We start from the raw sequence: 27,015 nt of genomic DNA on the forward strand, positions 1-27,015 counted from the left end.
GTGCTTACCCTCCACATGCAACTACGTTATAATCTAAATTAGGAGGGCCGTTTTTAGGGTGAAAACAGCTGACATTTGGATATAGACATTTTTGACGGCTGTCTGTAAACACGAGGCGCGCATTAATGACGTCGGGCTTTCACAGGGAGCGGTGAGTACATGTTCCTCCGCTGTGCTTGCGGATAAGTAGTACTCCGTAAAAAAACATTCACGTAGGATATAGCGTCATGATACTAATGAAACAACTACAGTGCCGATAATAACGACTCAGCGTGTTTGTTTTAAATGTGCTAAAATGTCGGTTCGATAGTAAATTTTTTATTTAATGTAGTGAGTGGCGCGCAATGATCTGTGACAGAGGATCCGTAAAGAGGTTTCCGCTCTCTCCGGTCCTTTTCCTCCGCTAAAAGGTAACGTGGTCGCCTCGGCAGCTAATAGCCGGTTACTAAAGTTAATTTGTTTTGTGTCCCTACTTGTATTTAGTCTCTGAAATAAATATATTATTGTTGTGTTGCTTGTTGTGTACATCCCATGTGGCAGAAAATGTCTGTGTAGGCTGTAAAAATGTAAAGAATATTTGTGAGCACGTCGCCCACATTAGGCCTCGTCGTGCTCGATCCGTCTTTAGGGCAGAGCAGTGGAGCTAACTCAAGCAAACTGCCCTTCAACGTAACACCAGCTCTGTGTTTTATGGAGATAAAGCTCAAACGTTAAATACACAATGTATTTTGTGTTACAATACTCACAAACCGGCTCGTAATTTCCCCACTCAACCAGTAGCGCTTACGTTAGTTTTTATTAAGAAAATGGTAGCAAACAAATGACGCCTGTCAGTTGCAAGCACTTGGAAATTGCTTTCAGTTGGCTATAGATGTTATTTCAGTAACACTTTCTCCTGTTTGTACAGGTTCAACATGTCGTCCCATTTGCAGTGGATGATCATCAGGAACTGCTCCAGCTTCCTCATCAAGAGGAACGGACAGACCTACAGTACTGTGAGTAGCTCGAGGGGACGTTATATAGAGAACTTAACACTGTCTCTGCTCAGGCCACTTGCCTACCACACCAGACCTCTGTCCCAACTCAACATTACATTGCAAATTTAACCAGAGTTTAAGAATGTAGTGTAATTACACAGTAAAAGTCACAAAATTACTCGTCAAAAAGTCTTAGATTCAAAGACCGTTGTGAGTGTGCTGTTTATGCACAAGACAGTATGGGCCAACAGTCCATTATACAAAGGCAGTGGAGGAGGTGCATTTTGTGAAATGTAATTAATATTTCATCAATAGAAAAACATTTGTATTCTCTTTGAGTCTGAATTGGCAGTGGCATTCAAAAGTCACACTCATTGATTGTACTTTGATTTCTTGCATACCAACAGCAAAATCTATGTACTACTGCAATACAAACTGTAGAAACTTCTCCATGGACACTATAGCTAACAGAATATAACGTAATTGGCCTCGACATTGAAATTAATGCATAATTGTTAATCTTTAGGGTTATCTGAATTAAATATATTTATGTAACAGGAGCCCAACAACCTGAAGTCCAGGAACTCTTTCCGCTTCAATGGTTTGGTGCACAAGAAGACTGTAGGTGTGCAGCCAGCGGCTGACGGCAAGGGAGTCGTTGTTGTTCTGAAGAAGCGTGCAGGTAAATATTTGACACTATTTCTATCTTCAGCCACTTTGTGTCTGTAAAACAAGTGACTTATTGTCTGGAATAAAAACTTACTTTACCTGATGTTCACAGTAGGTCTTTAATTATTTGAATGATATTACTGTCTAAATGTGTATTGCACAAACTTTTTTTCTTTAAGGAAAAATGTACCTGTAATTGTAAAAAGGATTTTTTTTAGCTTTTCTAAGGGACAGTGGCTACTTTCTGTGATGTATTGATGCGTCCTTGAATCAAGCGTACTAACTTCCAATTGATTCAAAGTAGAGTTGCTCATGCCCTGAATTGCAGAAGGGTCAAGAAGCAGAACAAATTGACAGTTTTAGCAGGTTGCAGTCATTAGCAGGAATTTAAATGGTTGTCTGCACTGACTGGATTCATGGAATTAGCTAACATACCCTGAACTATAAGGATAAGAAACATGGGTGCAGGTGAGCACTGCAATTGAAAGAGATACAGCAGGTTTACGTAACTTAAGACCTTTTGCTGTCTCAGGTTATTTATTTATTTTTGGATCATTACAGCTATGTGGTCATATTGGAATTTCTTTTGTTTTCTCATCGCACAGGCCAGCACAAACCTGCAGGCTCGTATGAGAAGATCACTATCAACAAGAACTCCCGCGCCACCCTCAACAGCCTGAGGCACATCATTCGCAAGAACAAGTACAGGAAGGACCTGCGCATGGTGAGCGTAATCTCTGATTTTACACAACAAATTCTCAAATTTACTTACAACATTGGTTTGTATGATGGTTCTTTTTTATTAATACTTTGTATTTTAAAGCTGTCAGGAACACAACTTGAGTCTAATTTGTTTCCCCAGGCTGCCCTTCGTCGTGCCAGTGCCATTCTGAAGAGCCAGAAGCCTGTTGTGGTTAAAAAGAAGCGCACCAGGGCTACCAAGACGGCATAAACTGATACACATGATAAAAAAATAAAAGCTTTTTGTTTGGAAAAAACACCTCATAGTTCTGAGTCTTTAATTTCACCAGGATCCTGATTACATATCTGACAACACTCATTTGGTAGGTAATCAATCAAGTTATTCCCAAGTATTTGTAATTGCATAGAGAAGATGCTGAATTAGTACATTTTGTGGTCCATTTAAGAAAATGATCGATTCAATGGAACCTGAAGATTTTTCCTCCCTCAAGCTTGATTGGAACATTAGAACAGGTCTTAACTGCCTGATAAGCAGTACAACTTAATATAGAACATGTTGTATGGCAAGTGTCACTGATATAGTAGCAGTATACTATAATATTACTAATTTCAGAGCACCAAACATCCCAAAAGCTGAAGTAAGTAGTCCAGCTGTTGTGTACAATTCCTTGCAGTACAACATTTAAAGTGTAGCACGTTCTCAATCTCAAACGATGTAATCCATTGACCACATTTAGCAAGATCCTTGTAATACAGATGCACATTAAGACATACAATTACCTTATTTCTTTTGGTTTGTTTTCTTTTGGCTTTTTAGTAATCTGATTCTGTTTCAACACCGTTTTGGGGTGTTGAAATAAGCCATAAAGTGTTTTCTACAATATAAAAAATCACTGACCGTGACGGATAAAGGATGTTGATCACCATGTAAGTTACCATTGGCTATTAAGCCGTTTCTCTGTTATGCCATAACTTGCTATTATGCATATATCTTAAACTGTCAACAATAGGCCTAACTGAGACCCATGCGAGCTACCTTGTAACGTGATGAAAGTGAGGATTTATGTTGCACCCTGTAGCCTCACGTTATGTTTTGCCAGCCTTCAGCAATATCATTAATTGATTTTACTTCAGTCACAGATGCTGACATATTTAGTGACTGGTACCTCATCTGCCTTTTTGCTATCTTGGTAATGAAGTAATATTTTCCACTGTGTTAAGTCCATCTTTAAGACTGCCTGCATTACAACAACACGGGGCGCAGTGTCAAAGATGCGCTTTTTGTAGTCCATCTTCAGAACATTGTAGTTTCGTCACGGCAGTAACATCTGCCGTCGCTTAGAAAAGCGCACGTGGATTCTCTGAGCCCCGCGGTCCTCTTTTCCTAAGTCCTTATGGATTCTCCTTCACATCTTTCCTTGACCTCATGACGTTTTCCATCGAGGTCAAGGAAAGGAGGTTCTGGTGACTCTTAGGATGGAGCCCTCGCTTTAGTTCGTCCTGTTGACCTCAGCGCCCAGATGTCCCACTGATGATGTGCGTCCTGTAGCCTACTACATGTGACAGAAATGAGCTACAACTAATCAAACACCAGGAGTATTGATTATCTATGCACCCATTTGGCACAATACTTTGTTTTTGGACTGGATTTTATATTAATTCCTGAAGAACTGAACAATTTGTTTACACAGCATCTGTTCCAAGCATACCATTGTCATTTGAAGTAGATTATACTGAAGCAAACAGGGCCCATGTTGCTTTGGTCACTGTGAACACTGATGTGGAAACATTGGATAGATTTTAAAGCAGCCCACTGGCAGCTTTCCACCCATGGCTTTGGAAAGAAATACACTGTCACCTCCCCTTGAGTTAAAGCTGACAACGTACACTGCACCAATCATTTCTGCAGCGAAACGCATCTCATTTACACAGGATTTGGACTTACCCATGAGAGGGATTTTTGTTTTTGAAGATGTGACAGAAGCTGTGTGCTGTGGTCGCTATGAGGGGACTAAGGTCAGTCCTTTTCTTCATGCCCCTGGCTCTGCTGGTCCTGCAAAGTCGAAGCTTTGAACTACAGGATACAATTCATGCACTGATAGAGGAGAATATCCACCTTCATGACCAGCTGGAGAACCTCACCCAAGCCCTCAGGGAACTCAAACGGATGCTCTGGCATCACTCAAATGGTACTCTAAATCCTCTACCATTTAAATATACAGAACAAATACAGATAGTAACCAAAGAGTAAAAAAAAAGTAGGCTACCTGCGCTTGTTATTTAATTGAAAAATAGTTACAGTGGAAAGTTATTAAGAGGTGTAATCTTTTTCTACTTCTGCAATACATTTTTGGGTATTTATTCTTTAAAAGGTTCAATCCACACTTGTAATGGGAAAAAATTATTTCAGATTTTTGAAAAGAGTCACACTAGTCTTTTAGCACAGCTTTATATATATTTATTTATATGCTACTCTGCATTTCACTACACATAATACTTGAATGAAACCTTTGAATTTAATTGATGAACAACAATACATTTTTTTGTATTAGTTTCTGGTTCCACAGAATTTAATCTCAAGATACAGGATGTACAATACATGCCCTCTACTCCATTGTGGGACTACTATTGAAATTTATATTAGTTTTATGAAATGTTGCCCCAAGGTCAACACAGCAGTCTGCTCTCTCCTTCTCATTTCCTGTTTGTGTCTGTTTTCTCTTAATCCTTTCCTCGCTGTCTTTATTCATTCATTGTTCTCACGCAGCTTCCTCTCTTTTGTTGTTTGACCTCACCCAGAAGACTGAAATAATTATTCATGATTATGGTCAATTATTTCCTATGCATTAGTGTTATTGGCAGATATTGCAATACACTTGCATATCCCCATCTTGACACAGCTGATCTGTGTGTTTAATACAGACCCAGGTCATCATGAGCACCACGAACATCACGATGAGGACGTCCAGCATCTGTGGGACGAATGGTCAGAACACGGTTCGTATCATGACTAAAGCATTTCAGAGAATTCAGAGGTCAGGTAGCAGATGTGAAAAGCCTCCAGGAGATTCACTGCAGTGAGCAAGTGCAAGTTGTGGCAGAGCCCATACCATTAGTTGGCATTGATTTCACGGCCATGTAGGCAGCAGTTAGACTTCTGGGTCATGTAAGCACCAGAAGTGTTTTGTTAATCAACTCTGCCATACATCTGCCTTCTAGCAGCATGATATTTGTCGCACACACAAGTAATAGGTTAATGGTAAATACTCCCTGCATGAGATGATGTGACAGTTTTTTTCCCTTTCTGGCAGGCATCAGTGCAGAAACCCATCTCCTGTTGGAACATGCATTTTGTGGCTCAGCTGCTCCCCTCCATGAAGAAACAACCCTCCTGCTGCTGGCATTAGTCTGTCTCACCCTGCTGCTGATGAGCTATTTGTAGGCTACGTTAGCCTGGTGTCCACTGAAAACGTGACTACACAGAACATTAGCTGTTAGTCCATGTCGCTCAGTGTTTCATACAAAGTAAAGTTAACATCCTGTGGCCAGTGGGGATAAGTGCAAACAATACTTTGTCATTTAAAAATAAAATGAATAGTGAGTTTTGGTTGCAGAGATTAGCTCCAGTCCTGGCTATTCCTGTTCAGAGTGATTATTGAGTGGACAGGATTGGATGAGTTGACCTATCTTCAGTCAGTGTGCTGGATAATCACCTCTGGGGAACTTACTGAACTGGAAAGAAGCCTGCTGATGCTGGTGTATCATCACAGAGGAAGCTGATTTATGGCAGGTTTAACCTGGTGACTCATCTTATTACTTTTTATTAATACCAATTTGTTTTTTCAGTTTCATTTGTCAGTTTCTTGTTTAGGAGTTATACCAGAAACCACATGATTACACTGAATACTCAACTTTTGGCTTCTCAGTGTACCAAAAATGTGATTTCACTACTACGTGAACTCCAAATGTCAAGATGTTACCAAATAATAAATAATCCTACTTTTACTATAATTCCCCAAGTGATTAAGACTACTTATTTCATGAGTATAGACCTTTTTTTCCCAGCAGACATTATGACATTATGTCATGGCAGGAAAAGCACAGGTGAAACTAATAACATTAATGATGGATTTGTTCCAGTATTTAATAACATTAATTACACCCATGTCTGATCAAAAAGTCAGCTCTTAAAAAGGTCCAAAATATATAAATAGCCCATGTATACACACTAGTATCAGCATCTGAGCTGATCTTTGAAAACAATAAATGCCTACTAATGGGATGAACCAATGTGTAAAACCTTTGATTACTAAAATGTTGTTCAACTTTGACCAACTGAATGAAAAATGATTATTAAAGTAGCATTTGTTTACTTTTTTTGGCCGCTGAGGGACAGCAGAAGCTGTAAACACAACGCTGACAATTATCACCTTATAATGTTGTTATGGTAAATGTGTTGGCCAAACGTTGTATTTACACATCCAGCACCTTCAGTGTTGTACAGTTGTGATTCTGTCCACCCAACAAATACCAATAATCAATCCTTTCTTAGCTCTGCTTTGGTCTCCAGCAACTCCTGAGGGAAACACCTGTCTCTTTAGCAGCTAAATGTTTTACATTGTGACTTGACATTGCAGAAAAAGCACAGGTGGAACAAATAACATTAGTGATGGCTTTGTTAATAACATCACACCCATGTTTGACAAGTCAAAATGTCTGCTTTGAAAAGGGTAAATTATATATATATATATATATATACATACACACACACACACACACACACACACGTATTCATCTGAACTGATCTGTGAATACAATAATGTTCACCAGCCTTTTCTGCCGTTTGGTGCTGAGCAGGGAGTATAAAATGAATTTATCAGAGCTTTTTTCCAAAAAAACACTCAGTTGGGAACAAGGTTGATGAGTGTGAAGAAGGATTTTGGGTTGGAGAACCAAAACAATGAGCTTAAAAAGCCTAAATTCTCTGTGGTGCTGGAGGGAACTGCAGAGCAGAGTAACAATTGTCTGTGGGTTTGTTACTCCAAGTGACTCTTTTCATTTCACTCTTAGTCAATCAATCCACCTTTGGTATAAACACATTGAGTAGGGCAACATTCCTGAGCTCTTTTTTGTTTTAGACTCTTCATCCCTACCTTGAACAAATATGACAAATTAAAATACAGCAAGCAATGAGTCCAAACGTTTGTTTATTGTTCCCACGATTTCAAATGGTACAGCACATATAAAAGTTATAAAATTAACTAAAAGTCAGTTTGGGCTGGAGGCTTCGTATTCTACAGATGAAACACACTTAATACAATGAAGATGCACATGAAACAAACAGGAAAATGTGTTTTAACACAAAGAATAAATAGTTGACAGTCATAGCTCAAACAAAACATTTAACCTACCCCTACATTAGTCTCACTGTGTATAACAACAGGTCCTCGATATTCATAATGGCTAGAATGTACTCTGATTAAACATAACTCTTGTTTACCATGTCATGACAAAACTCACTGGGTCGCGATGTTTTGTGTGCATTTACTATTGGCTTCAATGCTGGTTGTATGTTACTGTGTGAGTAGCAACATGGTTATCCTGGCTCAGTTCGTCATCACTACGGGGTCCCACGTACAGAAAAGTGATCTATAGTCCATGCAGACTGTGTATGAATGTTTCCCAAACATATAATGCATGTTAGATATTATGGCTCTAGTCTATATCAAGGTCTGAGTCCTCATCACTGACAGTGTTCTGTATGATGGCTCCATTGCGAACGGTCTTCGGCACGATGGGGGGCTTGTCAGGTAGCAGGCCGTACTCCTGCAGCAGGGCCTCCAGGTCTACAGCAAAGAAGTCTTCCCCGAGCTGGTCTGTGACCCGCACGAAGTTGCCGATCAGGTCCCCTCCTTTGTAAACGAGCAGAGCTGGCAGAGCACTGTCTCTGAACAGTGCGCTGGTGCTGATGGCCGAGCTGCGTACGCTGCAGAACTTGATCAGCGGGTATTCCTGAGCGAGACACAGCAGGCTGCCACTCATGGCCTCACAGCCCGGGACATCCGGCTCGTAGATGTGGATCATGACCAGCGTGCTTTTGTCCTCCTTGTCCAAAGCCTCCAGGAAGTCCTCTCCGGTATTAAGCTCATAGACCTGCGCAAAGCGTTTGCCGCGGCAGAGCTGGCGCCGCATCTCTTCAATACGCTGCATTCGGTAATGCTGGAGGAAGTCTTCATCATCCTCTTCTTCCTGGAGCATACTGTACTCCTGCATGGTCATCTGTGGGGTAGACAAAGAGGAAAACATATCCAGTTAGTTAAAGGAACAGTTGGAGATTTTGGGATATATGCCTTCTTGCCAAAAGTTAGATCAGAGGATTGATGCCCCTCTCATGTTTCTAGGGTAAATATACAACCTAGTTAGCTTAGCTTAGCACAGAGACTGGAAATGGGGGGAAACAGCTAGCCTGGTTCTGTCCAATGTTAACAAAATCCACTTTCCAAGAGATCTAAAGCTCACTAATTAACACAATATATCTTGTTTGTGTAACCCATACAAAATTCTAGGTGAAAAAAGGTCAACTCGCTGAATTACAGATGTTATGTGCTGAACATTTTCCTGGCCAGGAGCAGTTGCCAGTCAAGCAACGGAGACTCCAGGAATGTGCTGGTCACAAGAAATAGTCCAATACATACACTAAAAATATAGCAAATTGTCATTTTACACGAAAATTCACAATGTCAAAATTGTCCTTTTAAAAGAGTGGCTGCTTATTTAGAGATGCTCGGATTAATGAACACTTTTTTTTCCTGGATTGTAAGATTGCTGATCTCTAAATTGGCCAATTATAACTATGACAGGGATGATCTTGCTTCTCAGGACATGGGATGTGTGTATATGTCAAATTGTTGAAAGGCATTAATGCGCAGTGAATAGTGTGTAACTAAATTCACTAATCCATAATTAGTGTCCAAAAATAGAGGATGACAGCGCAGGGACTGTGTTAATCAGGTTGTATTTAGATTTCTCCCACAGCAACTGTTCCCTTAAGCCTAGTTCACACTACACAATTTTTAGCCCGATTTGCCAGTCGGGGAGCTCAGCGACCGTCTGTGATTCTCTCTGTAGCTCAGACGATCCCTGCTACCTGTGTGTTTTTGTCTTTATAATCACCATCTTTATAATAACAAACAACAGCTGTTTCGTGTGTATGTTCGCGTCATTTCCCGTTTCACATGTTTTTTGTTTTTTTTTTTAAACGTGGTTTGGGGACCAGCGTCGGGTGACACCGCCACTTTCAGCTCGCGTAGTGTGTGACCCCCTGTCACCGATCAGTCACATAGTGTGAACAGCATGGCCATTGGCCAGTGCCGAAAGTCTGTAGCAACTGTGGCAACCATGCACGGCCAGAATGTCGTAAGGAACAGGAAGTGTAAGCCACAACTATTTCTTTCCCCATGTATGCATTTTGTCCCAATCCTACTTACTTTGCCTTTGATTTTGTCCTGCAACTCTTTTTGTTTGTCTTTGTCTTTTTCCATGTCGAGCTCAGAGCGGCAGCTCATCGACAGCTTCTTGATCAGTCTTTCCATCTCTTTCTTCTGCTCTTGTTTCTGCTCCACCTCCAGCTGCTTGTACTTCCTCCAGTCATTGATGACACCCTTTGGTCCTAAGAAAGAGTAGCCAATTTTATTGGTCATCAGGGTGACAACTGTAAATATCTGATTAAATATAAATGACAAAGTGATGATCACATGTTACTCAAGAATTTTATACTAACCAAAGATTTTAACCATTACCAGTGTGTTCAAGAACTAGAGAGCTTGTCAAGAATTATGTGTAGCATGGCCACTTAATTCATACACAAAATGAAGCACAGTGCTTTATTGGGACTTTTTGGTATGTGTGTGTGCTTGTATAAGCACCTGTGTTGACAGCACTCCCATCGGGGCTGTAGTCTATTTCAGGCTCAGTGACGCTTGCGTCCCGGATGGTCTTCTTCTCCCCATCTTCGTCTTCGTTGTCGCTGCCTTCGTCCTCGCTGCTGCTGTAGTAGTACTGCAACTTCTCTCCCAGGATCTTGTCATCCAGAGTCGTCATGATTACGGCTCACCTGAGAGACACCATGGTTATTAATGTGTTAATGATAGGGCACAGATGTTACTCACAACTTTGTCCAGACTCAACGCTAAGCCTAATGCTAAGCTTAATTCTTTCATAAAAGATGATATCTTTGTGTTTCTGTTTATTAACATGACTGAGAGCTCATCCTTTTGTACTTTAGTACCACATGCAGAGGAGAGTCTATGTATTAAGCAACATCAAATTCAGACTAAGCACACAATCCTCCAATTTGACTAATAATTTGCATGAGCATTGTAGAGGACAGTGAGACAATTCTGGCATTTGGTTCATCTTTAAATCCTCATAGATAAAAACAGTTTAGTCTCATAGGAGTCTATCTGAGCACATTAGTCAGTGGAGCATAATAATCCTGACTGAAAGTCATCCAAGCTGTCATAGGTCGGATGGAAAGGGCTTTTCAAAAATAGGACATCCACACTATTCATAGCTTATACAAAGTGTGTCAATTGACAAAACATGGGCTGAGAAGCCTATAATGATGCACTGAGCAGTATGTAAGCCAACTCATATGGACAGATGGAGATACAAGGAGGCAGACACCCTCCATAAATCCCTCTCACTTTTGACAGTGGTCAGGCAGCAAAATGGAAGCTAAAAGCATGCCTAACTGTGGCGTAATGTTACAGCTCTTTTGTTTGATTGGATCTGCCATTTGGCGACAATAACGTTACAAAACATATTGCTGCCGTTGAATATATCACAGTTAATGTCTCAAATACATCTAAACAGTAAGGAGCGAAGGCTTACAGCCAATACCTAAGATGTCTGAGAAACACATCAGCCGAGGTGACAGCTACGATAGCCAACCCAGCTAATGTTACTCATCGTGTCAACCGGTATTGTTACTTCCTAAGTATCTCACGTTACACGCTACTGGAGGGAGGATAAGGACAATCCAATTAGCTTGTTTATTAAGTAGGGCACGGGGCGTACCAGTAGGAAATGCTAGCGTTTGTGAAAGTGAGCTAGCTGGGTTAGCACTAGCCAACTGAGCTAGCTTTTCTTACACTGATTTCCTGTGACAATCAGTAAGGTAAACATTAGTTAGCCACAAACCGAGAAAATGTAAAATTTACAGCTATAAAAAAGCATAAGAAATATCCATTAATTTTACTCTTACCTTGATTATGTGACCAGCTAACGGTAGTAAGTGATCACCAGCTCCCTCTGCTCACTTTAGGCTAATCTGCTAGTTTAGCTTCCACAGGCCACGCCCCCGGAGTGTGATGCCTTCAAGGTCCACGGAGATGTTGTAATTATGGAATATAGTGTACATACTGTGATATGTGACGCATTCTGGGATATGCGTCAATATTTGTTGCAACATTGTAAACACAAATATTGCCCCAAATGTACTACTACTGAATAACTCCACACCACAGTCACTCAAAATTATTTTACATAGTTACATAGTTCATTCTGGCGTTATTGACATCGAAATTTGTATTTCAAAGTTTTTTGTCTGATGTTCTGAAATGATCTTACTGTAAATGTGGACTTTACTGAGGCTCATAAAGTCAAAACGATACCATGGTTCATCCAACTGACGTGGAAAATGTGGGAAGATGCTGGAAGCGTTATAATCAGACAATAGTTCCTACCTTCACAACTAGAGGGCAATATGACTATTGTACATGACACATACTACATACAGCAGGTTTTCTTTCTTATGTCTGAGACTGTGGGCCTCCTCTCAGACAAAGCATGGAAAAAGGCGCCCCTTAAAAGCCCCCTTAATTTACTTGCTTAGTTTCGCTCAATTCCTGGATACCTGTGGGAACATTATCATGTTATGATTGTAATTTGATCCCATAAGACACTCAACAACACAACTTCAGACTACACAAAATACATAATAAGGTCTGTCTTAAGGCATTTATTAGTTTTTGACTCTGGGAAAGACAGTAAACTTCTCACAAAACGTCATACCAATAATTGAATATTGGTTCACTCTCCCTTTTGTTAAGGCAAATCACTACAGACAGTTAGCACACATTTAAGGCCAAATCTAGTCAAAATGTGAATTCTGACATAACTGACATGAATAATCTCATACATATCCAAATATACCTAAATGTTCTAGGAGGTAATCATGCTTTGGTTTAATGTGTTTTTGAACCATGCTGTACATCCTGCTAACTTCCACTGAATCACTACACAGTCTCAAGCCAAAAGAAACACTGGATTGGGTAGACGATGAGCAGTGCGTGTGAGGGGAAGTGGGCATAGACAATCACGAGAGAACAATGGGTAGTCAAAAACATTATTTTAATTACTGGAAATTTAAATGATTTGACAATAATCCATGTTGTGTCTAAAATTTTATTTCAATGAATGGTTATTTGCATCGTCATCATTTCTTTTAAAATAAAGCTACAGACAGTATACTTTTATTACTGGAGAGTGTGAACATGTATTTTGATGGTATTTCATTCTTTAGGCACAAAGCATTTAACAAAAATCACACGTTTAAGCCTTCAATGTTTTGAGCCTGTGTGACTTTCCAGTGCTCTTTAAACAAGCATTACTGTATGTTCTCCACACAAACATCACAACACTTTTGTTGTTTGTTTTTTTTAGCAGCCACCTCTTTTACCTTCATATAGGGATCTCAAACCATAAACTCCCAGTGTTTGCAAAGGGTCATAGCTCATCAGTCTTTACTTTACTGTCAACATTCCCTCTTTGCGATCGCTCCTCTGTTGGTACTTTAAACGCCACGTAAGGACACGTCCTGGTGTTCAGACAGACCAGCTTCTTCAGTGTGGCAGAGTTCACTATGTCAAAGCCGACTTTGCCTCCAAAGGTGCTGGGCTTCCAGTAATCTGGAGAACATATAGGGTTTCCCATGAGGCCTTTAAGGGAGAAGGGGGCACCCATCTCCACCATGCTCTCTCCAAATATGGACCCCGGTCGTGTTTCCTCCAACATCAAACCAGGATAAAATTCAACAGCATCAATGTCACCGTAGAACTCTTCAAGCTCGCGGGCTATCTCCTCGTTACCTGAAAATGGTAACCACAAGAATTGCAGTTAATAAAAATTCAGCTGATCATTTATGAGAATTATAATAACTTTGGTGACTTCCTGACTTTTCCACGTGAGCCATCATTACGTTAAAAAATGGCTATTTGTCCAATAGTTTGGTTTATGACCAAAGAGCTGCAAAACTAATTCCCATCAGCCTCCAAGAATGTATGTTCAGCTGCTCTTATGGACTTGTAAAAGTCGTAAATCACATGGTTTGAAGGTTGCACTTCGTGTTGTGTGGTCTGTACACAGAACAAGTTTTTCTTACTAGTGAACTGTCTGAACGATGTGTATGGCTTAAGGTTAAAGCGCTTCCTGTACTCGTTGAAGGGCTGCAAGCGGAGTTGGCGGGACTCCTTGATGGTGCTCACAGCCACTTTGGTCACCACAGCATTGATGTTATGGCCACCACCAATCTGTAGGACAAAGGTTTGAGAATTAAATGAATCATTTAAAATAAGAAATCTTGAATATGATATATTTTGTTTATTTAGACTGATTTTAATTCCAGGGGAATATTTAAATGTTCAATATGAAACATCCATCAGATTTAATACATTGCCCATGTTATTTTCTGGTTGCCCATCACACACTATTAGAATCAGTTTAGCTAAATTACGCTAAATTCAATTTGTTATGTATTATGGTATGTATTTTCGTTCCACATCACAGTGTTGAATTATCCTTAAAGTATTTTATTATCATAAAGCACTTTGGTCATGTGGATGTGCTGCTGGGTTGTATATGCTTACATGTGAAGTTTCAAGAGTGTACACTGATGTAGGGTAGTAAATGCAATGATCCATGTAAAGACAGTAACTATTAAACATTCATTCTTTTTCCAGCCAGTACATAAATGTATGTATGTGGCAAAAAGGGAACCCAAAAACAATATTATTATTTGTTTCTGGTTAGCGTAAAAATCATTTTTGTAGCTTTGACTGCTATAGTCTTCCCTTTATTAAAAGGTCAACTTTGTGATAACAATCCCCACCAACTTCAGTTAATCATACAACAGTACAAACACATTAGTGACCCTCAGTTATCAGCAGGATATACACCCAGCAAAACAGGAACACAATAAGAAAGAAGAAAACTTTACATGCATATCTATAGCAAGCAATACAGTACATTATATGCCATAGTTATAACTAACAAAGAGTCAGTTTTCAAAAAACAATGGAATTGATGATTCTTTGCATATTTATTATGTTACATTGTCTTGTTTGTTACCTGGCCAGCAGGTTGCCGAGAGAAGGCATCCACCAGCTTCTCAATGCCGTATCGTGTGAGAACAGAAGTGTTGAAGATGAACTGTGTGTATGACAGTTCATCTCCATTAATATGGAAGCTGTCAGGCATCAAGGGGTGCCAGTGGTAGAGCTGGCTGAACTCCAGAGAGATACGGTTCGAATACTGGAATTGGGAGTTATACAGCAGGGTGGGATCAAACTTCAACTGCAGCAGGTATCCACTGAGGTGCTGCACATACTCCTCTATCACTATTTTTATAGTCTCACCTGAGAGAAACATGCAGAGACACATAGAGGGAGAGCAGACAGGTTCAAATTAAACAACCCACCTGAGTCATGACTGAACAGGTTCACACAAGTTATCTCAAATAACTGAATAATATTATCATCAATGAGCTTATGTGTAAGTGTGCTGACACTAAAAAAACGTCAAGTAGACCAGCCCTAGACTAACACATTTAAAAAAAAAAAAAAAAAAAAAAAAATATATATATATATATATAAATATATAAAGGAATAGTTTGATTTTATCTATCTAAATGTTAAGCTATAGCCAGCTGCCGGTTAACTTATCTTCGAATAAAGACTGAAAACAGGCAGAAACTACGGAAGCCCAAAGCAGCCATCGATTCATATCTTTATTTTACTCCGTTTTCCCTTGATAACGGGATAATTATCTTGTGATCTCGAGATAACATCTGTTGTTTTCTCGTGATAACGGAATCATTTTTATCAGTTTAACACAGGGGTTGGCAAGAACGTTTCTTAATGGTAATTTCAAGGCGTCACTGTAGTGACACTAAAATGTAGTCTCAAGATTGTGAGTTTGATCCTCAGAGAAGGCTAACTTTCTAAAAAAATCTCTTCAACAAAGTTGTTTTGAAGATGATTGATTCACATGCTCACAATTAATCACATACTGAAGTGTGCGAATCCCGACGATTGGTTCAAATTCATCAACCTATAGACTTTTCATTTCCCCATCATTCCCAGGCAGAGGAAATTCATCCACTTCTCATTCAGGGGAATCCATTTAACGACACATTTCCAGGAAATATGTGATTGGATTCCCCTGAATCTCTTCATAACAACTTTGTTGAAGAGAATGATTAAAAAACACACAAAAGAAGAATAAAAAACTTTACAGAGAGAAAGAGTCAAACCCACAAAATTTGGTTTACAAGCCCTGCGCTCTACCAATTGAGCTAAATTCTGATTCAGCAAATTAACATGAAAATTATCATAAAAAAACGCACCTGCCGACCCCTGTATTCATCTACGGTTCGTTATCTCGAGATCATGAGAAAACAACAGTCGTTATCTTGAGATTATGAGATAATTATCTCGTTTCATGGGAAAACGGAGTTAAATAAAAATATGAATCGATGGCCGCTTAGGGCCTCCGTAAGAAACAGCCACGAACACTTCACATCTTGTTTGTTTAAACAATATAACAACCAAAGTGTAAAACGACTATTTGTGTCGGACGATCTCTTGGCGGCTCCTGTAGAACGGTCGTCAATATGCAATAATATGCAAAGAAACCGGCAGATTAATAATTAGGTTTAGGTTAATCAGATTAATAAAATTAATAAAAATTGAAAAAATATGTGTGTTTGGCCAAGAAATAGTCCAGCACAGAATCTCCTGTAAAACCACAAATTGTTGTTTTTACACATAGTAAGAAACAAAAGCTAAAGTTGCGTGTGCAAAATGGGAGTCCTCTCTCCACCAGTCAGATTCATTCATACATAGGGAGCAGCATATCATGTATCAGGTCATGATTGCTGCTAACTGCTGTTAGCTAGCTGTGTAGACGGCTTTGACATAACGTCAGAATGGTTATGTCTTCACATTCTCCTGATAAGTTTAACGTTAGTTAATCTTTAGAATGTTTTAAAGTAAAATTCTGTCCAAATCTCCCACATTGTACCTTTAACCAAGAGAGATATAATGTGTTAATTAATGCACTTTAGAGGTGGTTTGTGGAATTTGTTACATATGCACTGAGGGCAGGCTAGCTGGTTTTATTCCTGTTGATTGTAGCCTCGCATACAGTGAAGTGGCAGTAAATCTTCTCATCAAACTCTTAGCAAGAAAATTAGTTTCCCAAAATGTTGAACAATTTTGCAAAACTGTTTTCAGCTCACCAATGATGATGAAGCGTGTGGTCTGGAATAGCTGTTCATCATCCCAGGTGGGATGCTCTGCCTTCAGAATGTCACATACTCTGTTATGCTCCCTCAGCCACAGTGTGGCATACATTCCCAAACCAGGGAGGAGTCCAAACACTTCCTGACCGATAGCCATCTGATTCTCTGGAGGGATCCCAGGGGGGTAGCTCATCCTAATGGGTGCATCAGCTACAGAGGGAGGGTACATCTCGCCGTCAATTAACTGATGGGAAAACAATAAGTAATGATTTTACATTACAACTCAAAGCAAAATCTGCCTTTCCAAACCCTCTCCACTGTATCTGACAGTATAGTGTACTCCATATTCCTGCAACAATATGTCATGTTAAAAAGTATTTAGTAAAATGACAGCTATGACAATTGGCAAATGCTTCTCAGAATTAATACTTAAGGCGACATCATCAGATTAAATAAAACAATAAAATATCGACCATGCCAGATAGGTCTGATAAGCTTGTTTGATTAATGAACAATATTGTTTCACTCTTGATGAACATGTTGAGGTAAGTCTTTGAGCACATGTTTTCTCTATTCAAAGATTTGATTATATTACCTGATACTTGAGTTTTCCGTCTTTGTGAAGTCTGAGTTGGAGCTGACGTTTTAGGCTGTCTCCATAAATGTGCCCTGCATCCACCTGCATGCGTCCCAGGAAGAGACAAAACATTTAATTGAAAAATGGGAGTAAATAAATAAATGCAAGGCCAAATATCAGTTGGTGACATTAGGATTAAGACAACGCAGGGCTGTCAGTATATTGTCCTTTCTAATTTCAGAATACATCCAGTTTGTTTGGCTGTGGTGTAAACTGATACACTGGTTGCTCCTCTCTTGTATTTCTGACAAAGTGAGCAGGACTGAGTTACAAATTTAAGGGGGCTGCTTTAAGCCTGTCACTTTCTTACCTCTCTAACAGAACCGTCACTGTTGTATTAACAGATTCATGTTCCTCTGTAGGTCCAGTAAAAGGGTGCATTCTCGCCCCACTGTTGTTTATAATTTACATGTTTCCCTTCAGTCAGGTGTTACAAACCACGTTTCTATTAGGTCAGTTCTGTCTGCAGCTGAATTACATAAAGTGATTATTTAATCTTGTTTGTTTTTTTTTACTTTGTTTTTACACACCCCCTTCCCCCCTTGGAAATTAATCTGTAACTGTTAGTGCTCTGGAGTGCTATTCAAATCAAGTTTATTATTATCAAATAGACAAAATCTCTAAATGCACTAACCCCATGCGCTAGAGCCTTAGTGTAGCCCAGACCCATGCGATTGTAGGTCTTAAAGAACTGGTGGGTGAAGTGCTGTGCAAAGAAGGCGAACATGAGGTTGGAGCCCTGGGGGTCGGGTCTGAACTTCCTTCTCTTTAGCAACCTCTCAACCAGCAGCTCAGGGTCAGGCAGCCCAGTCTTGCCTGAACAGAAACACCACAGCGTCAAACACAGCACAGGGCAAAACACAGATACACCACACCTCTAGTCATAATACTAAAATAGTGTGTCTGTAAAAACAGTCCTGATACAGTTAACACATCACACTGCACTTCTGAACCATCCAAGGTCAATAATCTGCATGCATGTTGCTGTGGTCAGAGGTTAAGCTTCAACTGAAAAAACACTGAGCAAAAGACATGTTCTGTATTATATATTATTGATACTGTCACACATTTGCATCTCATAATGTATTATAATATCAAATTAATGCAGTGGTGGAAGGTAACAACAGTAAATTTACTATTATTTAACTGTTATCATTTATTTTATCACTACCTAATCATATACAACATAGTTAAGCTTCCTCCTTCCTGCAATTATCACTTTTCTCCAATCTAAGTTTTGTAATACATGGATTTGAATCAGGGGCTATCTGACCAAAGAGAAAGTAAACATGATAATGCATCTGACCAGACGTTAGATGCAAACTTTCTGTAGTTGACAGTGTTCAATACTCAGTGCTATGGGCACATTTCAGTTGCTCCCAAAAAAGTACGGGCGTTCAATACTCAGCCCGATAAATAGGAAACATCACTCCACAAACAGAGCTCTAAATTTAAACTTGCATTAGCCAAAATGATTTTTGTCTACTTGGAGGCAGCACAACAAGTTATTGGTTACCAATATCCATCCAGCAGATACAGAGCAACATTTTCCACCTCCTCCATCTTCAACTCCTGAGGCTAATATCTGGCTCCTTAGCTTCAAATGTTCCACTCTGTTCTCCAGCTAGCTAACTTTGTCTCAGTGCCTGAGTCCAGTGAGATTATCAAAGCTTTTTCACAGAAAACAGGGTTGATGAGACCAGTGAGAGTGAACACTGAGCAGAAAGATGCTAAAACATGCTTCTTAAAGCTGAGTGGAGCTGAAGAGTTTGGTGCTAAATCTCTGTGAGTGTGTCCCTACAAGTGAGACCTTTCACATTACACTATAAAATATTGATTTATGCGGCTTTAAACTTATTGTAAATGCGTGGCTAACCTTTGACCCCCAGAGGTGTAGGGCAGTCCTCTGGAACTGGGGGCAGAATCCGAGTGTAGTAGCTCAGATTACTGTAGGATTCCCAGCTGAGATAGCCATATTTTGAGTTGTAGGTTGGAGGACTGGGTATTAAGTTGGACCTAACTGTCATTGAAAAAAGAGAAAAAAAAGTTATTAGATACATAAAATATGTAACAGCCCGAATGAATTTCTTTGAATGAACTGATGACTCTAGACCTGTTAGAACCAGTCGCATGAGAACGTCCCGTAGGAAGGTGTAGTTGATGATGTCCCAGAGCCAGCGGAAATGTGTTAGAATGTAATGCACCACATCTGGGCTGGGCTTCAAGAACTGACGCACTCTGCTCCAAAGCTCAGCTGTGGTGGGAATGAAAACAAAATCTTCTTTTTACGGGAAGTCAGGGCAGTTGGGAATTAGAGTGGAATTGTACTCAGTATGACAGAGTCGTTATGTCATAGTCCAGCAGGACTGGCCTCTATCCGGACCTCTGTATCTCCACCCTTAACTCTGAATTGCTCAGCAATTCATTGAATGAAGTGAAGCAAAATGGCAATTGGTGTTTAATTTGTTTACTTAAATTACCACAAAAGAAACTTATCCCATCTGATAGGATTTTTGCTTTTAGTTGTTTTATTACAGAAAGTGTATGAAACCCTTGACCAAAATAGTCAGACATTCTGTCACTGCGCTACTTATGTACAGAATTATAACGAAAATAGGGAGCCTCCAGAAGGTTCATTCTGTGAGGAAATCAAAACAAAAATTATTGTATTTGGACTGTGTACACTTGTATAGCCAGGCCTCCCTCTCTCGTCTACAACTGGTTCAAAATGCTGCCGCTCGTCTCCTTACTGGAACTCGTAAGCGAGATCATATCACCCTGTTCTTGCCTCTCTTCACTGGCTCCCTGTTAATTTTAGGATTGATTTTAAGATTTTATTGTTTGTTTTTAAAGCCCATCATGGCCTAGCTCCAGCCTATATCACTGATCTATTGAAGATGCATGCTCCTTCAAGGTCATTAAGGTCTGCGAACCAGGCTCTTCTTGTTGTCCCTAAAACACGGCTCAAGAGCAGAAGGGATCGAGCTTTCTCAGTCGCAGCCCCAAGACTGTGGAATGAATTGCCTCTTCATGTCAGACTGGCCCACAGTCTTCCGGTTTTTAAATCGCGACTTACTTAAACACATTTTTATTCCTTGCCTTTTAATCCGGCATGAGAGCTGTATGTTGTATTTGTCTGGTGTTGTATTTTGTCTATTTATTGTTTCATGTCAATGTACAGCACTTTGGTGCTTTACAAATAAAGTTTGATTGATTGATTGATATGCTGATTCATATAGTTTTAGACCCAATATATTCTAATTTGTCTATTTTTTCCATAAAAAATGTATTCTGGGCATTGTGGACTTTTCAAAGGATTTTAAAAGCTTTTATGTCAGGAAATAAAATGTACAGAAGAGTAGTATAGTTTAGTAGTATCCGTTTGTCTGGCAGTCGCCCAGCATTAACAAACCTCTCCGGGAAGTCATTGTACCCGGTTAAGAACTAGTCCAGCATATAACCACCCCCCTTCCCCGTAAAAGAAAAAACTGACGTTTTCACACTTTTGTTTTTGCATGGATTAAACAAACCAGATATAACATGTTAATTATGTTTAAGTGAACTTAAGAGTTGATGGTTGGTTGATTTTGTCATTTTTACCTTTGCTACCAGCTTCCTGGCTAGCTTTATACTGTATCTAGCAGATAGGAGCATGTCAAACAATTTCTTTAAACCTGCAATAGCTGGGTTGTTTTTGGCCACTTGGGTGCAGTGAAATCAAGTTGTGAACACAACATCGACATACTGTATCGTCACCTTTTAAGTTGATATGTACAGCTTGTTAGAATACATTTACTTATTTACACAAACAGCAGTTATGGAGCAACTGTATCACTCATTTGGAGTCGTGTTTCTGACCTGTCCAATATTCACTCTCTTTTTCCTTTGCTTCTAGTCTCACCCTACTCCTGATGGGAATATCTTTTAGTTGCTAAATGCTTCACTCTGTTCACCAGCTAGTTGCTAACTGTGTCTGTCTGCCATGTGGTGCTGAGCAGGTATTTACAGTGGGTTTTTATAGCTTTTACAATGAAGACAACTGCCTGCTGTTGCCAAAAATTATGCTATGACAGTGAACGAAACAGTAAAGTTTCCAGACAGCTAAACAATGAGGTGAAACTAGCTATAAAGTCCTGTAAAGCCAAGGGGAACTGCAGATTTGGGTGATAATTCTACGAGTGACACCTTATACATTGTTTTCACATTGTCATTTGAGACACTGTTACTAAAAATATTGTATTACAGGTGGGGGATGTATTTGGGGGGAATTGTATTCATGACCTCAGGATTTCTAAAATCCTGATGCTCCATAAAAATGTTTCAAAGTTGATTTTGTTATTTTCTGAGAATGTTACTATTTCATGTAAGTAGTGAAAGTATAATTTCAAGTAAATGTTATCACTCAATCCCATTTCCCCTTTTCCTGTTTGACTTTGCTTGTCTTTTCCTTCCTTCTCCTCACATTCTTGCTTTATTTTTCTTTTCTCTGCATAATTAAAGCTACGGTGAATTGTTATTACGACTGGGAGTGTGATGTAACTGCATAACTGTCAGCCAAATACTTCACAATTAATTAAGGACTACAGTGTGTGAGCATTCCGTTACTGAGAAGCAGACTGGCTGAGATAGTGGGTGGTTCAGTAATGAGTTCAGCAGAAGCAGCTCTGATCCAGCTGGTCTCTTTCCTCCAATTTTAACAAATATTTGGGTCAACAGAAGAAATCTTAACACTGGGAACTCGCTATGTTGCACGACTGTCTGATTTAACAGCAACAAAATGAAGCAGCCTACCATCTGACTCTTTCCATCCTGTGTGCAAGACAGAATATGTAACAGAATATTTCAAATTCCTTAAAAGTGCAATAAGATAGGAGGATATGAGAACTTATGTAACAAGGACGACTGGACTCACGGACAGTGCAGTTTTCTCCATAGTAGCCGGTTCGAGTGCAGTCACACTCAAACTTGTCCTCACCATACCTCACACACACACCCCAGTGCTGACATGGAAAATAACAGCATGGGTTCACTGTGGAAAACAAGAAGACGAACTCATGTCAGAGACTGTGAAATTCTTAAATAAATTTTGGCAGGTAGATGATACATGCAGTGACACTGAAAAACAGATAAAATATTGACTAACACTCTGCTTTCTGCACAGTGATTGGATTCCCACCCAAACACATCTGTCTTAGCACAGAATTGGATCACATTTTTGTATGTTCAGCTGCCCTGCAATGCAGTTCCTAAAAAAGTCCAACTAGTAGCGTTTAACAGGAATTGATTACTTGGTAGTTTACCAATTGAACACTATGCATTTACCTATTATAAGTCACAAATAAAAAAAATTTGTAAGGATTAAACAAACCAGTTAGAACGGGTTAATAATTGATTATTAGAGGTACTAATAGGGGGGTTGTGTTACATTTGGACAAAGCCAGACCAGCTGTTTCCTCCTGATTCCAGTCTTTATGTAAGCTAGCTAAGCTAACCAGCTGCTAGATGTAGCCTTATATTTAACACAAAAATGAGAGCGGTATAATCTTCTCATCTACAGCCACAAGTGTGTTTCCCAAGATGTCAAACAATTTCTTAAGAAGATAACATTTTATGAATTACCACCGCACAGAAGTAACAAAGACTGAAATGTGTATATGGTTAAGTTTATATTTCTATAATCCCTTTACAATTCAATTCAAGTGTTTTTGGCCAACCAAGTCAGCGACATAAAAAGGCCTTTGTTCTTACAAGCAGAAACAGGAGTAGGGTGTGGGGGTTGTCTGAGACATGCATTAACAAGGAACAGGTTTATACCTGCCAGTTTTGGGTGAGAATTCAAATTGTCTTAAATTACAGCATGATGGCAGATCAGCTCACATCATGACATTTCTTCACCCTAAGATTTATGCATGGATACCTACAGATTTATAATATTATTGAAAAGTTCAGGGTGTAGCATTACAGATATGACTCTGTGATAATCTGTAAACCATCCACATAAGCTCCACTGACAAAAAGCATTTACCACAGAGAACATGTCAACATATGCCTCCCCTTGCCCCAGCAGGCCCCATCTTTCATGTCTCCTACCAGCACCCTCAACAATCAGTAATCACATCTGACTGCTATGTAAACTACATGGACACTATCTGATTTTAACAAGTCAGATAACTTAAAATCTCACACTATAGCAGGGGAAATTCACCTTAGATATGCCATAGTACTGTTGATTTAAATCTGAAAACAAATCACTGACTGAGTTAACAATTTATGGAGAAAGTTTTCTCCATCTTCCTGCATGGGCCTTAACAATATTGACACAGCGTCACACACAATGAGATCTAAGACGTAAGTGCTGAAATGTTTTGTTTACATATGTGTGAGTAATAATGTTGACCCAAGGGCAGGGTGGTAGCCTACATTGTGTGTGTGTGTAAGCGGGGTGGCCTCAGGCAGATAAACTCTGTTTGGAGGGGGGGGGGGGGGGCCTTCAATAGAATTACACCACATAATTCATGAATCTGTGTATCTTTTAGAGATGTAAAAGATCAAATGCTCATTTTATTAGATAAATAGGTTTTCCAGAATCAACTTTAGAGGAAAAATAAGTTGTCACATGTGACCTTAAATAAATGATCTTTGTTTGTAGTGCTTCATCTAGCTCATGGTTCTCAAAGTGGGGTTCGGGGACCCCCAGGGGTCCTTGAGAGGGTTCCCAGCAAAAAGGGGAATATTTTATTTTATTTATAATTCTATACATAAGTAGCACAGTGACAGAATGTCTGACTATTTTGGTCAAGGGTTTCATACACTATAAAAGCCAAAATCCTATCAGATGGGATAAAATCTTATCAAATTGGGGTCTGTGGTCTACTTTGTGTTAGTTTAGGGGTCCCTGATGTGAAAAAGTTTGAGAACCACTGATCTAGCTGATGAAGTCATGCTGTTGTACCAGGAGTCCTGCCAGGGCCTGCCTGTTTTTTTTATCAGTATGACCGGAATGTCTATCAGCCAAGTGGCAGCTCCACCTTGTTCAGAGGAAGACATGGTAAAACCACATGGATCAGAAAACACACGCATGCACGCACATTAATTCATCTCCCTAACATGTGTTTCCTCCATCGGATCCATGGCAGCTCACACTAACAGGTAATTATGTCACAACGCAGGCACAACACCCCGACCAAACCCACAGACCTCTCACCTACCTGTGTTGGAGGTAACCTCATCACCGCGGCACGCAGGCTCCCGCAACAGCAAGAGAAGAGCCCAAACTGATCCTAGGACAGCGGCTTCAACAGCAAAGAATTTTAGCAAACAGTTTAGGTAGGTTTAGATCAGGAGTGTTAACATATAGAGAAGACACACGAGCCACAATCAGACATACTTACATCTCATTACAGCAGCCTCAGTTCAGGAAAATTTCATTCCAACAAATAAAACTGTTAAGAAAAGTGTAAAAATCCAGGCTTCAGATACTTTTGGTTCAGAGAGTTGTGACGAGGAGATCAAGCTGTTCACAGACAGAGAGAGAGAGAGAGAGAGAGAGAGAGAGAGAGAGAGAGAGAGAGAGGGGTGGGGGGTGCATCAGGACCAGCAGGTTAACTCCTTCTCTTGAGAGTTGCAACCCGCCGCACAGCACCTACCTGCTGCCACCCCGACATTTCCAGTTTTTATCGCCCCCTGTTGGTTCATGTTTCTGCCTTCTGGCTCTATTTCATTTATTTAATCACTGCAATGCCGTTCTTTTATCTATTTCTATTTCTTCTCCCCTCATGCCAGGCCAGAGGGAGGAGATCTAATGTAATAATTCTGACAAGAGATAGCCTACCTATATATTTTTGAGGGTCAGGAGATTATACCGATCGCATAGTTACAACAGCATACAAAATACTATTCAGGGTCATAGACATTTCAGAGATTTTGACATGCCATAGTAGGAAAAGAACAGATGTAGATAATATAAAATTAATGATGGCTGAATTCCATTTAGCTGCTTAAGTTTCAGGGTGCCGGTATTGAGCATGCTGGCTCACTGTCATGGCTTACTCGGACACTTTAAAACGGAGCCATGTTTCATTTTATTAGTTGCGTGCTTTTCCTACACTGCCTTCTATAAAGTCAAAGCATTAGCATGACTAAAAAGATGCACCACAGTGAGCTTCACAAGAATAATAGAATCTTTCAGCAGTTAATATTCCCCTCAAACAAGAACCACGGTGGGAGTATTTGGCTCCATGGCCAGTCTCTGAGATGCACATCCTGGCTCTAATGTTTACTTTACATGTATCACTCCACTAAAGACATTTACAGTGTAGGAATACAGCACCTGCACAGGTCACAAGGCCAAAGTAGAGGAGGTCTGTCAGGATGGTGTGGATAGATAACACCTCTGACCCTGGAAGCACAGAAGAGGTTCTGTTGCATTCCACAAGACTGAGGTGAACCAGGGAAGGGTTTCTTTTCTTTAACCCTTGCCATTTAGACTTTAGCTTTGGAAATACTAGCAGTCTAAATCTTATATGGCAATTGTATGTTGTATATTTTTAGTTCAAATTGCTGTGAAATGTTTCTTCTACATTATGGGGGAACACTGTGATCCTGCAAACAGGGAAACAAATATACATATATACAAAAAATGTATCTATATTTAAAGCCAATATGAATTTATAATCTACTTCATTTAAACAACTCAAACATTTAAGAAACATAGCAACCTTAAACAATAAAAAAATAAATAGACAAGCTGTAGTGAAACTGGCAGATATCCAGCTTCAAAATGTGAAAACAACAGTATAAACTTTCAAACTACTTTTAGAGTATTTGGCACAAAGTACAAAGAGGTATGTTGAGAAATACTGCTGCTGTAAAATCCTGGCAGGCTCATCTGTGATTTAAGCCACACTCTCCCTCAAGGTTGCAGATCACGTTAGGAGTTGCCAGATCCCTCACCAGATAAAAAGACTGCATTTGTTTTAACAGTGCACAAACCATTGAAGGTATAATGTACTTTTTCCAGTGCAGCAACAAAGGCTTCACTGTTCTGCCTACAAACCTTTCCCCCATGTCTTTTGACACGTGTGGATTTCCTATACACCAGGACATGGACATTCCAAAAACTCAAATGTCTGTGAACTGGAAAGCCAAACATTTCTCCACTTTTGACTGCTGGTTTTCTTCACTGCAACGGTATACTCGGATGTTGTCCAGCTGCAACCATAAAATATAAACTTTTGACTCATTTGTAAACTGACTCTGGTCATCATCTGAGAGATTTCAGTATTGTTTGGCCCCCGGTAAATATTTAGACTTGTTTTGTTGTTGGAAGATTTTTGGAAACTGCTGCTCAGCCATTAAAGGAGCAGATCGCAATTTATCAGCAGGAGCAGTTCTAGCTGAAAGCTTGAAAGGAATTCACCTGAGGCCCTGTAAGAATGTGTTGTAGGGCC

General features: G+C 39.7%; 2 protein-coding genes across 2 annotated transcripts; one reads left to right on the top strand and one right to left on the bottom strand.

Moving 5' to 3' along the window:
* The first annotated feature begins 370 nt into the window (after positions 1-370).
* On the top strand, positions 371-2,646 carry rpl28 (ribosomal protein L28). The gene is made up of 5 exons (XM_038733187.1): positions 371-410; positions 908-995; positions 1,536-1,659; positions 2,252-2,370; positions 2,509-2,646. Exons 2-5 carry the CDS (start codon positions 915-917, stop codon positions 2,596-2,598), a joined length of 414 nt encoding a protein of 137 aa, XP_038589115.1. The 5' UTR covers positions 371-410; positions 908-914; the 3' UTR covers positions 2,599-2,646.
* Positions 2,647-7,537: 4,891 nt separating this feature from the next.
* LOC119914980 (prostaglandin G/H synthase 1-like) lies at positions 7,538-25,118 on the bottom strand. Its single transcript, XM_038734524.1, has 14 exons — positions 24,958-25,118; positions 24,775-24,858; positions 22,479-22,595; positions 19,680-19,820; positions 19,443-19,586; positions 18,201-18,382; positions 17,525-17,608; positions 16,927-17,173; positions 14,757-15,043; positions 13,792-13,939; positions 13,140-13,498; positions 10,274-10,457; positions 9,836-10,017; positions 7,538-8,627 (listed from the first exon to the last, which is right to left on the bottom strand). Exons 1-14 carry the CDS (start codon positions 24,962-24,964, stop codon positions 8,064-8,066), a joined length of 2,730 nt encoding a protein of 909 aa, XP_038590452.1. The 5' UTR covers positions 24,965-25,118; the 3' UTR covers positions 7,538-8,063.
* Positions 25,119-27,015: the final 1,897 nt, after the last annotated feature.

This window comes from Micropterus salmoides, unplaced genomic scaffold (assembly GCF_014851395.1).
Source record: "Micropterus salmoides isolate LMB-PRFRI ecotype aquatic unplaced genomic scaffold, ASM1485139v1 Ms_hic_scaffold_20, whole genome shotgun sequence".
In the NCBI taxonomy this organism is placed as follows: Eukaryota; Metazoa; Chordata; class Actinopteri; order Centrarchiformes; family Centrarchidae; genus Micropterus; species Micropterus salmoides.

Excerpts from the sequence above, each read along its gene's own strand:
- rpl28 (XM_038733187.1), top strand. The coding sequence starts at position 915 with ATGTCGTCCCATTTGCAGTGGATGATCATCAGGAACTGCTCCAGCTTC. Across the intron at positions 996-1,535 it reads ACGGACAGACCTACAGTACT|GAGCCCAACAACCTGAAGTC; the intron begins GTGAGTAGCTCG and ends TTTATGTAACAG. Across the intron at positions 2,371-2,508 it reads ACAGGAAGGACCTGCGCATG|GCTGCCCTTCGTCGTGCCAG; the intron begins GTGAGCGTAATC and ends TTGTTTCCCCAG.
- LOC119914980 (XM_038734524.1), bottom strand. Across the intron at positions 18,383-19,442 it reads TACACCTCTGGGGGTCAAAG|GCAAGACTGGGCTGCCTGAC; the intron begins GTTAGCCACGCA and ends GTTTCTGTTCAG. Across the intron at positions 8,628-9,835 it reads AGGACAAAATCAAAGGCAAA|ATGACCATGCAGGAGTACAG; the intron begins GTAAGTAGGATT and ends TCTACCCCACAG.